This window comes from Syngnathus leptorhynchus, chromosome 5, assembly GCF_054491065.1.
Source record: "Syngnathus leptorhynchus isolate UIUO chromosome 5, UIUO_Slep, whole genome shotgun sequence".
In the NCBI taxonomy this organism is placed as follows: Eukaryota; Metazoa; Chordata; class Actinopteri; order Syngnathiformes; family Syngnathidae; genus Syngnathus; species Syngnathus leptorhynchus.
In genome coordinates this window covers 8477959-8489916 of record NC_141199.1, presented here as the reverse complement: position 1 = coordinate 8489916, position 11958 = coordinate 8477959, and the positions used below count along the sequence as shown (strand labels likewise).

General features: G+C 41.1%; 1 protein-coding gene across 1 annotated transcript; it reads left to right on the top strand.

Annotated features, from left to right (window-relative positions):
• The first annotated feature begins 416 nt into the window (after nucleotides 1-416).
• cep170ab (centrosomal protein 170Ab) lies at nucleotides 417-11891 on the top strand. Its single transcript, XM_085912028.1, has 19 exons — nucleotides 417-548; nucleotides 1928-2072; nucleotides 2170-2259; nucleotides 3259-3337; nucleotides 3479-3537; nucleotides 3882-4041; nucleotides 4260-4391; nucleotides 4559-5011; nucleotides 5097-5437; nucleotides 5512-5634; nucleotides 6247-6376; nucleotides 6486-7904; nucleotides 8025-8259; nucleotides 8769-8877; nucleotides 8978-9121; nucleotides 9576-9664; nucleotides 9816-9909; nucleotides 10598-10649; nucleotides 10810-11891. The coding sequence occupies exons 2-19, from the start codon at nucleotides 1968-1970 to the stop codon at nucleotides 11040-11042; spliced, it is 4047 nt and encodes a 1348-aa protein (XP_085768154.1). The 5' UTR covers nucleotides 417-548; nucleotides 1928-1967; the 3' UTR covers nucleotides 11043-11891.
• The last annotated feature ends 67 nt before the right edge of the window (nucleotides 11892-11958 follow it).

The window sequence follows — 11958 nt, the reverse complement described above, 5'->3', positions numbered from 1 at the left end:
ACTGCTGGGTAAAAAGTTGGACTGACCCAACAAGTTGGGTTCATTTGACCCAACCTCACGTTGTTTTTAACAACAAAATTTGGGGCTATTATGTACCACAAAATGAATTTGAGTTTTGAGTAAAAGGGGGTCCAATTTTTAACCCAAACTGGGTTGTTTTCAACCCAGCATATTATTTTTTTAGTAATTTATTTCATGACAATTTGTGTAGTTGGCTCACCAGTAATTCCAAACTACCTAATTAAAATACCATATCAAATGCATTTCTTGTTTTAATTAAGCACCACATCAAATAAATAAATAAATAAAACAATAATAAATAAATAAATAAATAAATAAATAAATAAATAAATGCACTTTTTTTTTATGTAATGTCAAGTAACCGTGTATCGTGTTCTCCAAGATGAGCACACAGCGCCACAGTGAGGCGAAGGGACTGTAATGCTTACTGGGCTTGGCGGCCAGCACGGAGAAAGAAGCAAACAGCTTCTGCTTGGTCCATAATTCTAGTGCGGTAAATCGGATGCTGATCGCCGTGGCAGAAGCTGGTGAGTGACATGTTTGCTCCTCCCGATGTGTTTACAAAATCCTGATGTCCTGGTCCTGATGCGAGGGGCCAGTTTAATTTCTTCAGAGGGGATGTGGTTAGATGAGCATCGCTGTGTACGCGCATTATGAGAAAGCTAGCCTTATATGTCGACCATACCAAGATAATGTATGTCATGAGCTCCGGGAAACATTTACGAATAAATTCCCGTTTTTAAATAGCTGACGTTTGTACCAAACGAGGATGCATTTACCTCAAAGAGCAAGTGCAAAACCAGGAGGTACGTACTCGGATCAATGCTGCAGATCCGGGTCGCTTCCGGATAAAACACCGCTATCAACGCTCGTGTTAAATTCTAAACTACATATAAACAGTGACATTTGTTGTTTTAGGTGATTAAAACATCGTTTTTTTCTCTCTATTTCTCGATATTGTATGCATGTATGTGAACGATGGCCTAACTGGGCTAATTTTCAGGCGTTGTCATTGGCTGACTAGCCATCAGCTGCCCTCCTCCCATGCAAGCCTCGTTGATGTGTTGTCATCTTCAGAGAAGAGTTTCTGGACATGATCTCAGCATGAATGTGCAGTCAAGCGTCTAAAGGGGGCAAACAGGCCACTGTAGCCAGGGCACTGCCACACCTCCCCAAGAAGGACGGGGGGGTTTCAAAATGATGCTCTAAAATAAGACCCAGATAGCTTGAGTATGGACAAACTTGGCTTCATCCCATGAATTCAGTCGTGAGTCAGCAATGAGGCCTGTGTGTCTGGGACGCTATTGCAGCAGTCAGGGAGTCCAGCTGATGAAGAGTCAAAATAGAAGCATTTTTTTAAATTTGATTTTTAATGCTGTTCATAGGAGAGCTTCAATGGGGGGCATCCTGCCTCTCTGTGGTCCATGTGTTCAAATGTTTGCTTGGTGGACTTTCCCTGACTTGGCACAATATTCAGTCTTGCTGTTCAAATGTACTATTTCTCTGAGTCATTCTGTCCTCACGGCCGTTGTTAGCGTATCTGAGGAAGATTATTTTTAATTTTAGTGTTAAGTTTTTTTAGTTTTCTTTTAACATAACACAAACACATAAAAAAAATCATAGGGGTCATACTTGACAAAATAAAATGGTTTTGCTCGAATAGATATTTTTAGTTCATTTTATAAACGCAAAAAACGTGGAAAAAACATACAAACCGAGATTCGAACCCTGAATTTCAGGCGAGCAATTCTGCTCTTTACTGTTTTTTTGTAAAATTAAAAGATCTCATACCAAACATGCACAGTTTTGTATTTGATACAGCTTTTGAATTTAATGTCATTAAATCGAGTAGGTATGCCCAAAGATGTGACATTGGGTATAGATTTAACTTCTCTTTCATTTTCAGCAGGATGCATTAAAGATCAAGGATATCTTGAAAGGCAGCCATGAGTCTGACATCCTGGTTCTTAGTGAGTGGTGGTGGGACACGTCATCGTCTCCCCAGAGAGATGATCTTCGTGGGGAGAGATGACTGTGAACTCATGCTACAGGTACAGATTGACTCTACTGAGCTATAATTCCTGTATTATAATCTGACTGGGAGATTATGTTGGCTAACGGTGATTGCCTGGATTTTATGTGATTTAGTCGCGCAGTGTGGACAAACAACATGCTGTCATCAACTACGAGGCGGGGACAGATGAACACAAGGTTAAGGACCTGGGTAGCTTAAATGGGGTAGGTCCCTGGTTAGTTGGCTGTTTAATGTCATGCTGTGATCTTTTTTATTTGAGATGCATGTCATTTGACTTTGTTCTATGGCAACTTTGATCTAAATATAATACACACACACACAATACAAACTGTAAAAAGGCTGAACTGATCTAATGATTGTTAAACCACTGAGTAAATATTTGTCTTTATTTTACCATGGACAAGATTTAAAATATAAATTCATGTATGATTTTGCAGTACAAAACATAAAATAACCAAATTGCACCCTCGAAGCACAAAAACCTACACGAGTGTAGGTTGATGAAGTTTCCCAATATTTTGTAGTAGCCAAACGATTTACTACTACGACAATTGTGACATTTTTTCCTGACACTGTCAGAAAGGTAGGAATTGAACAGTATGTTTATAATAATTTCTATTTGTGTTGCACTACATCCTATTAAGACCTATTTGTAATGTCTTGGTTATTTATTTCAGGAGTCACCAACCTTTTTGAAAGTGACAGCTACTTCCTGGGCACTTATTGATGGGCTACAGTAGTACATTTGTGTTTTCTCACAATAATTATCAACAATGAGTTGGCAGTGTTTGACTTCCCTGTTTTACAGTATCTCTAGCATTTACACTTTCAAATTAGCACGTATACAGCATTCCTTGTAAATCACAATGTCCGATCAAGGGTGAGCTATTTTTAACACAGTACTGTGGTCCTTGGGGGCGACCCGGTATCCGAGTGTACCATGTTGGTCATCATCGCTTTATTATGTTAGATGAGACTGGCAGATTATTGGAAACACATCTCTGTGTAAAAAAAGAAAAAAAAAAAAGTCCACAACTGCAAAATATAATCACAATAATATTAAAATGTAAACATTTATTTTTAACCATTTGTTGTCCTTGTAAATTGTACATTGGTGGGAGAGCTCACAAATTGTATATATAATGGCTTGCGTTAACATACTGTGTGTAGTATTGTCTCAACCACTTTGTTGTTTTTTGCAGACCTTTGTCAATGATGTCCGAGTACAAGAGCAAATGTATGTCACACTGAAGATCGATGACAAACTGAGGTTCGGTTACGATATCCTTTGAGCGTGTTCTGTTAGGTAGTAGAGCAGAAGGCTAGTGCATTTGGACAACTCTGAAACATGAAATACTCCGAATATAACCACATCCCTCTCATCATGAAATATTCGTTGTCTTTCACCTTAACTTGTCCCACATACAAACTTGTTCACTGTTGTTCGTGGAGAGCTACACATACCAGAAGAGGCTCTAAAGGTGAGACTGACTCTCTTTGTGGAGAAATCATGGACCTCTATTATTATTATTATGATTATTATTTCAGTACCTGCTTTGGGTAAAAGGTTAAAAGGTTAAAAGCATACAGGGATGGTACACTCAGTGGTCACTTTAATAGGCACAATGTAATGACATCCAATACCTCAGCCAAACAGTATTAATAAATAATGCCTTTTAATAAATTACTGTCTTCTAATTCTCCCTTATTTAAATCTCTAGCTGTTACTGGAAGGTTTATTTGACCCAAATACATATGTGACTATCTCCTAATATTTTTTTTTTACTTATCTCCTCACCTCTTGTTGCTTTCCCATTTCTTTCAGCATGAGAAATTTAGCAGCCAGCTTCAGCTCAGCCAGAGAAGGCCTGTGGAGGGCGAGTCTTCAAAATCAGAAGAGAAACTCTCTGAGGCAGCTGCACCAGTGAGTGAGGCAGCCTCTGCTAAAACCACAGAGCCCAACAAGGTGGAAGAAAAGATGACAGGTTAGTTACCTGGACTCTGTGCAAGGGACTCAGCCATCAATGCTGTCTGTGTCGTTGCGGTGTCTTGACTTTCTCGTAATAGTGTCAACAACCTCCATTAGTGAACCATCAGTATCACTCATTTCCATTCCAGATGTCCGCTTGTACGAGTCCTTCTGCTTTCTTCTGTTCACCCATGCAAGCCATGATGAAACGTGCATTTTTTATTGTCATTCTAGATGTGGCAGTTTTGAAAAGGGGAACACCACTTTATGGACAGCCTGCCTGGTGGGGCGATGGAGATGCCGATGATCACTCTGGAAGGCCTGAAGAAAAGAATTCTGATAGGAATCAGGAAAAACTTCAAACAGGTTCAATACGATACTGTACATACTGATAAACATAATAATATACATGACATCATAAACTTATCTTAACTCTCCAAGTTTGGTTACTTGGATTGATCTCTGAATATCACATTTCAATATGTCCAGAGTGTTAATGATGAACCACCATGGCATTGTGTTTTTTCTAACAGACACAAAGAAGAGTGCAGGAATGCCAAAGTCTGCCCTCCAAATATCCTCTACTCAGGAGCCAAGCTACTTTGAAATCCCAACCAAAGATGCCCTCCTAGAAGGTAAGGCAAGTGGTGAGGCCACATCAAGAGATCAAGAGGCTGGTGCTTCATCTGCTGCAGAGCCTGCTCACGGTCATGCATCCTACACCATCGAATTCGACCTGGGCGCATCAGGCAAGGTGACGGTCAAAGATCGAGTGGCAAAATTGGGCTTAGACACAAAGCCACGTCCAAAAAGGGGAGTGGCTGAGGAGCTGAGTCCACTTCAGACAGCTGTGATGGCAGCAGAAGTCAAAGTCGCTGACTGGCTGGCCCAAAATGAGCTACCTTTGACTGTCAAAGAAAGGGTTACAGAAGATGGTGGGGAAAGTGTAAAGAGTGATGTACCTGTTCAACTGAGGAGTCTTAAAGGTATCGCATGTGCGTACGCCACCATTGGAGTAAAATGACGCTGTCCTCTGTTTAAGCTTATTTGTCATTCTTCTTTCTATCCCAGACAGCACACATGAGGATGGCACACAGAGCGACTCAGAGAACGCACTTGGAGAACAACGCAAGGCTCTGGAGGAACGCCATTTGGGGCTTTGGGGTGTAACAGGAATGAAGATCAGGGAAGCCCGTGCTAATGTGCCTGAGGGGCTCTTTGCAGAGGAGGAAAGTCCAGCACGCCGTCGGAGGTCTTCAAGTACAAAAACGCCAGGTAGTTTTGTAGAAAGGCAACGGAGTCATGATGAGTGCTATCAACACGGAGATGATTGTAGCGACAGAGGCACATACACCATTGAGCTTGAAAATGGAGACCATGAAGAAGAAGAGGCTCGAAAAATGATTGACAAGGTGGAAATGAAGAAATTGGAATCATTTTAACATTTGCAGTGCAAATGGTGACTTTTTTCATCTTTGTATTTCAGGTGTTTGGTGTAGATGAAGCTATGCATGTTTCCAGAGTAGGGAATGCGGACCTGAAAGAGAACCTCCCCTCCCAGAGGTCTGCTCCTAGAGAGAGAGGAAAACCTGGCTTCATGGAAACAGAGGTGCAAAAATCAATGTTCTTAGAGTGAATCATTATGGTCTTATTTCCTTCAGCTGGAAATAGGATCTTAGACAAAGTAGAGAGCATCATTGCACAGTTCCAAATACCAGTTGGTGTTTGCGTACACTGAAAAAAATGCTGTGTTGAATTTATTCAATTGTATTTCATCAAGTCGTTGCACAAAATAAGATTATGTGGATCTACACTTAAAAATGTGGAAGAATCCAGATGATTTTATTTTGTGCAACCACTTGACAAAACAAGTTTAATAAAAACCTTTTTCAGACTTCCGTTAGAAAGAACTAAAATGTCAGGAAAAGCCAAGTAGAGTATTTTAATTTTATTTGAGGTAAATCAGAGGCTTTTATATAGTGGTGGGTAAAAGCTGATGTCCATTGAACACGAGTGCAATTGTTACAGATTGATTCTGAACACATAAGAGGGTGTGCACACTTGCGCAACTACATTAAAAAGAAGCTAATAGTTTGAATGAAGTTTTGTCATTTCAGTATGATTCAAAATGCTGATTAAAATGAAAACTCCCATTGTAGTTTCAGACTGAGCTATGCCATAGAATCCTGTTTTGGAGCTTTTCCATTCTGTCTCTTCCCAGGTGTTGCCTGAGGAACTGGAGGTCGGTGGTCCTCGCTGGGTCTCGCAGTGGGCTATCCTCGCTGCCAGCCACATAAGGACAGACCCTGAGGGATCTGGAGGCGAGAGTCAGAGTTTGGTTTCTGACAAAGGTACCTAAGTGCTTCTGAGGAGAACATTCCCCTTCATTAAAATACATCCAAGTCGACTGTTTTGAAATCACTGCACACACTCATTTGAGATCTAATTTGGCTTTTTCAGCGGATGGAAGTGAATCAAGCCATTACTTTGCTTCATCTGGTCAAAAAGAACGTAAAAGAAGAACTCTGCCTCAGTTGCCTGGTGAGGAAGTTCCTCAAGAAAGGAGGACCCCAAGTTCCGTCATGCACACAGACATGGGAGAGAAACAGGACACAGAACTGCAAGAGAAAGAGAACAAGATGCCAAGAGGGGAGAACTTGCCCACTCACTGTAGCCCGAGTCGCTCTTCACCAGCCAAGTCACAGGGCAGCAGTTACGGGAGCACGAGACAGACAGGTACGATGGCAAAGTTACCACCCCGGCCAAAGACGAGTGGAGAGAGGAGAAAAGAGGAAGTGCAGATGAGGAAAAAGGAAGAGAAAATCCGAGACAGTAGTGGAAAACCCATTTTGAGACAGGAGAGCTTTACCGTGGAAAAACCGAGCTCCAACGTACCCATTGAGCTGATTCCCCGCATTGACGGACTCACGGGTAGCAGACCCCCGAGTAGAGAGGCGGCCGTTGACACTGACACGCTACAGAAGGACTCTGAGGCAGTGGCAGCTTTCTTGGAGACCACTGTATCAGACCAAGGTGACCCGCCGAGTCAGTCCATCGAAGGTTCCGTGTCACCTGAGTCAGATGTGGACACAACTAGTACGGTAAGCCAAGCTGACGGAGCAAGGAAAATGGTTCAAAAACGGAGAATTCTTGTAGGACAGCAGAGAGAGAAAACCATCGTGTGCTCAAACAACAAAGGCCCAGCCGCTGGTCGAGAGACACAGGACAAGCGGGTTAAGACTAGAACACAAAATCTTCAGCAGCCCTGGACGTCTCTGGAACTCACAGATGATGATGTCAATTCAAACTCGCTTCTTTCTGATACTCAGTCCACCACGCAGCAAAGCAGAGGTTCACGGGCCAGAACCCAAACAGGAAACACCACAGTGGGAGCCAGCACCAAGTCCAGTCGGGCTAAGATCAACCAAACCCCTTCTCCTCTTCCAGCTGGTAAAACCCCAAGTGCACCCAAGCCGAGGCCCACGAGGGCTTCCATACTGCGCAGAGCCCGACTCGGTGACTCAACCGACACCGAACCTCCAGATTTGGACAGAATGTCTGTGGCCTCTGAGGCCTCGACGACTAGTTCCACATCCAGGACAGGTCTGACAAAAAGAGGAATGTCTCGGATAGAGGCTCTAGCACAGCCAAGGAGACCAAGGGTCGGTTCTCCTTCTGCCCAGAGTGACTCTGAAGCCACCGTGACCAAGAGTAGAGGATTGGGAGCTCGAAGTACTGTCGGTGATTATGCTGTTAGACACGGACCACGAGGATCTAATGTGACCTCTGTCTGTGGACCCAGAGCTCGGGCGAACAGTGCCTCCAAGCTTCCTGACAAAAGTAAAGCCGCATCCTCATATGGACAGGCCGCACCAGCAGGTACTTATTTGATGCTGAAATGTCATATTTGTCCGCTTACAAACACTTATTTTAGTGTTATTGTTCAAATCCGCGAGTGTTTAAATTCTCAAAGATGGTCTAATTCTGCTTTTTCCATAGCCAGCACACGGTGGCGCCGCATGCCCGTAGAGTATACCTCCACCTCAGAAGACGAGTACGGTTCCAACCGCCATCTGTCCAAACAGGGCCAGGCACGGACTGTTCCATCCACACGAGTGGCACAGCTCGGAGGCTCGGGGCCAACTGTTCCGAATTCGGCAGGCTTGAAGCCAGCGTCAAGGGATCAGGATGAATATATGAGAGACTGGACAGCACACAGTGAGGAGATAGCCAGGTATGTAAGTGGAGTTTGAAAACATTAGATGATGTCAACTGGTCATATTTTAAAGTGTGTTTTAAAGCGCTTTTTGGATTCCAAATCAGAAATAGAAATTTACATAATGGTGTTTTATGATGAAGGGTATTAGTCCCTCTTACAGCAAATCCAAATTTAACATCGCTACTTATTGCCAAACAGTTACATTCTACATTTGTCGGACCACAGGACACATCTCCAATTTTTTTTATTTTTTTTTATGTCAACACAGCCATTGTTTCACTGTCTATGGAAAATGACACCTTCTTACCGGTTTCAGGCAGCATCTTCAAAAGGATTTTTTTTTTTTTTTTGCTAAAGTTCTTTGGTTGATATGCACATTTTAGATATGTTCATATCTGGTACACTAACGTCTCCTTCCTGAGCGCCATTTTTACAAAGTTCCTCCCTATTGTGTTCTCTATATGATATCAAATTATTGGTTGACATTTTCGAATTGACATTTGGTATCCATATTTGTTCAACAGGATTAGCCAAGACCTTGCCAAAGACTTAGCAATGCTTGCAAGAGAGATTCACGATGTAGCTGGAGAGATTGACTCAGTGAGCCCTGCAGCCACGGACCCCGGAGTTGTGGTATTGTCCAAATATTTGACAGTTGCAAAATGTAGATATAGTTTGAATGTAAAATAAAACAGCAGCTTCAAAAAATTGATATGAGCCGGATTTGTTACAGGTGGAGGAATGTGATGACAGTTTGGATCAAAGGGGTTATAGCAGTGCTCTGGAAGCAAATGGGAAGCCAGTTGAAATGAGACTGAGGTCCTCCAGTTCACAGGCATCTCGTTCCATTCGTCGACAAACGTGGAATCAGGATGAAGTGAGTCCCCTTTTGAAATTAAAAAATAGTTCACCATCACCTCCAGTAAAATCTAAATACAGTGCTGAAATGTATTTTGTCTTCAACCCATTAAGAAAGCAAGGACTGCCCAAATATTACATTACGAAAATTAAAGTTTATTTTCTCCCTCAAAATTACTTTTTCATTTTTATGTAAAAATATTTTCCTTTAGAAACGAGTTAATTGATTTGTTTTGGATGGATGGATGGATGGATGGATGGATGGATGGATGGATGGATGAAAAAAATGAATAAATTAATGGTTTCTAATCAGAAAAATGCCCCATAGAAAGTTTCATTTTTGTTTCTTTGTTTTTTTAAGATTTAATTGTACTCGTGATGTAGCAGCAACGTTCCATTAATTAACGTTACATTCATATTTTAAACATCTTGTTGATTTTGTCATCACAAAAAAACATGTTTTCATCCACCAGGCACTGCTTAATAGTTTACTCCTCCCATCTGTGAATCAACTCTCAAACCGAATACGAAAATCTGTCGACAAAACAGCCAGCAAAATCAGGTGAGTCACACACTGACTGCATCACACATTCACCCTTTGTTCATTGTTTAATTTATAGTAAAAAGCAGGATAGAAGATATCATAGAAAACTACAATAAAATAAAAAAAAATCTTTTGCTTCTATCTATTTTTACTGCTTCTCAAACGCAAGGATCCTTTTCAAGGATAAAGACCGGAAATGGGAAGAGATTGAGAGCAAGCTTCAGGCAGAACATGACTCCTTGCTGTTGAAGAGTTCCAACAAGGTGATCATCCTGTCTACTCACAATTTCATTATTTTATCTACTCCAAGGAAAAATGGCAAAAGCAATTCATTTGCAAGCTTTGTTGTGAAATACAACCATGAATCGCACCGGCACTGTAAAGACAAGACAGTAAGACATTTTAATGTGTGTTGTCTGGTATCAAAAATGACAGTAGCAATTTGTTATGGCTTGAGCGATGGGATACATTGTTTGTAATCTCTTTACTGGAGTAATCCAATTCCATTTCACTGAATGGAATTAATGCCATTCAGTAGAAAATCCGTTCCCTTTAATAGTAAACACCAAATCGTGGATTACTTTTCGCTGAAGTCAAGGAAAGTGTTGACGGAATACATTTAGTATGTTTGGGGACAGATAGAAGACTGTACTAAATTCCTGCTTAGGAGAAGACAGAAAAGCAGACATGTGATGCAACTCAAGAGTCCTCCTCGTCAGAGCTAATGCTACTCTAAGCGACATGGTTATGAATTCTGCCTTGACCCAGTCCAGCTGTCTCATCTGATCTACTGAAGAGCTTTGTTTGTATTGCTCGCAGTGAGAGGACTCAAGAAGAAAAAGCATAGATGATGAGCGTGCACTTATGCACAAAGTGCTATTTTGCATGCAAGATTAAATAAACTACAGACGTCACAAGAGGTAATATTTGCCCTTGTTTTTTTTTTGCCAGGAGATTTCCACTATCATTCAAGATCTAAAACGAGTGGAAAGACAACTGCTAGGTATGGATCTGATCAATCATATATTTTTAGGAGAACGATGGAAAAACGATTAGATTCAGTTCATTCAGTATACATTACTTTTTGTTTGAAAGTGACTGATGTCATTGGATCTTATTTGCAAGCATGCCATATTAAATAGATGTTGGTTCTCCTTGTCCAGTGATTGATATGATGGTCGACCCAGACGGCACTCTGGATGCTCTGACCAGCCTGGGCCTCACCAGCCCACTAGTCACTCATCAAGTAGACTCGACTCTTACCACTGGAGGAGAGGCTTCTTCCAGTGCATTGTTGGACTCAAGGCATGAAGTCGCCCCCGGTGAATCACACGGACAATCGGAGAGTTTACAGGTAGCAGAGCAAGTCACAGGGTCTCCCCACATCAGCGGATAATTGACAACACGTGTCCATCATATTGGACTTGTCCAGAAGTGTACACATGATCTGTTGGATAAGTGACTTGAACCTTCTCGAAATTCACTATGCTTTACATATTTATTCTGTTGTTGATACAAAGCGATTTCCTTTCTATCACCCAAAGTCATGTATGTGATTTATAAACCTTTGTCTTTTGTCAATCTAAATAAATAGTGTAACAGTAAGAAACTGTGCAAAGGTGTCCAAAAAAGAATCTCCTGTGCAATGGTATGATTTTTTTCCTCTTTTTTTTTTTTTTTTTGTGTGTGTATGAAAAGAACAACAAAGTACTTACCTTATAGGTGTTTCTTACAGACAAATCCCAAACTACTACATGCCTTTACCATGTGAAAATATCATGTGCAAACGTAGCGCCGAGAAAGATTTTCCTCTCCCTTCGGTATTTTGTCACAAGTGCCCTAACCCAAGCAAATATTGCAGGAAAAGAGTAGAAATAAATAATAATATAAATAATATGGTGGGGGGGTCATTAAAGTAGTTGCTTTGCACATGATGAAGCTGTTGTATGTTGATATTGGTATATAAAGAATGAGAAAATCACTATTTATGGTGGTGGTTTGGCCCCAAAAAAAGCAAAGGTTTGGTCCAATTATTTTCTTTTCAAGTGTTGTGTTTGAACCAGCATATTTATACAGGGTTTACCTCCGAGTCCTGGGAGGGATGCTTCATCATATTATCATTTACTCATGAATGTAACCTGATCAAATCTTACCCAACAAATTTATTCAGTATTACTAACTGCGTGTTGTGCTCAGCACTTAGTATTTTTGTTGATTATTTCGAGAAAGTTTTGTTTGGATAATAATAATCATGATGATAATAATGGTTTGTAAAAGAAAAACATCATTTTGAAGATTTTAGTATCATTGTT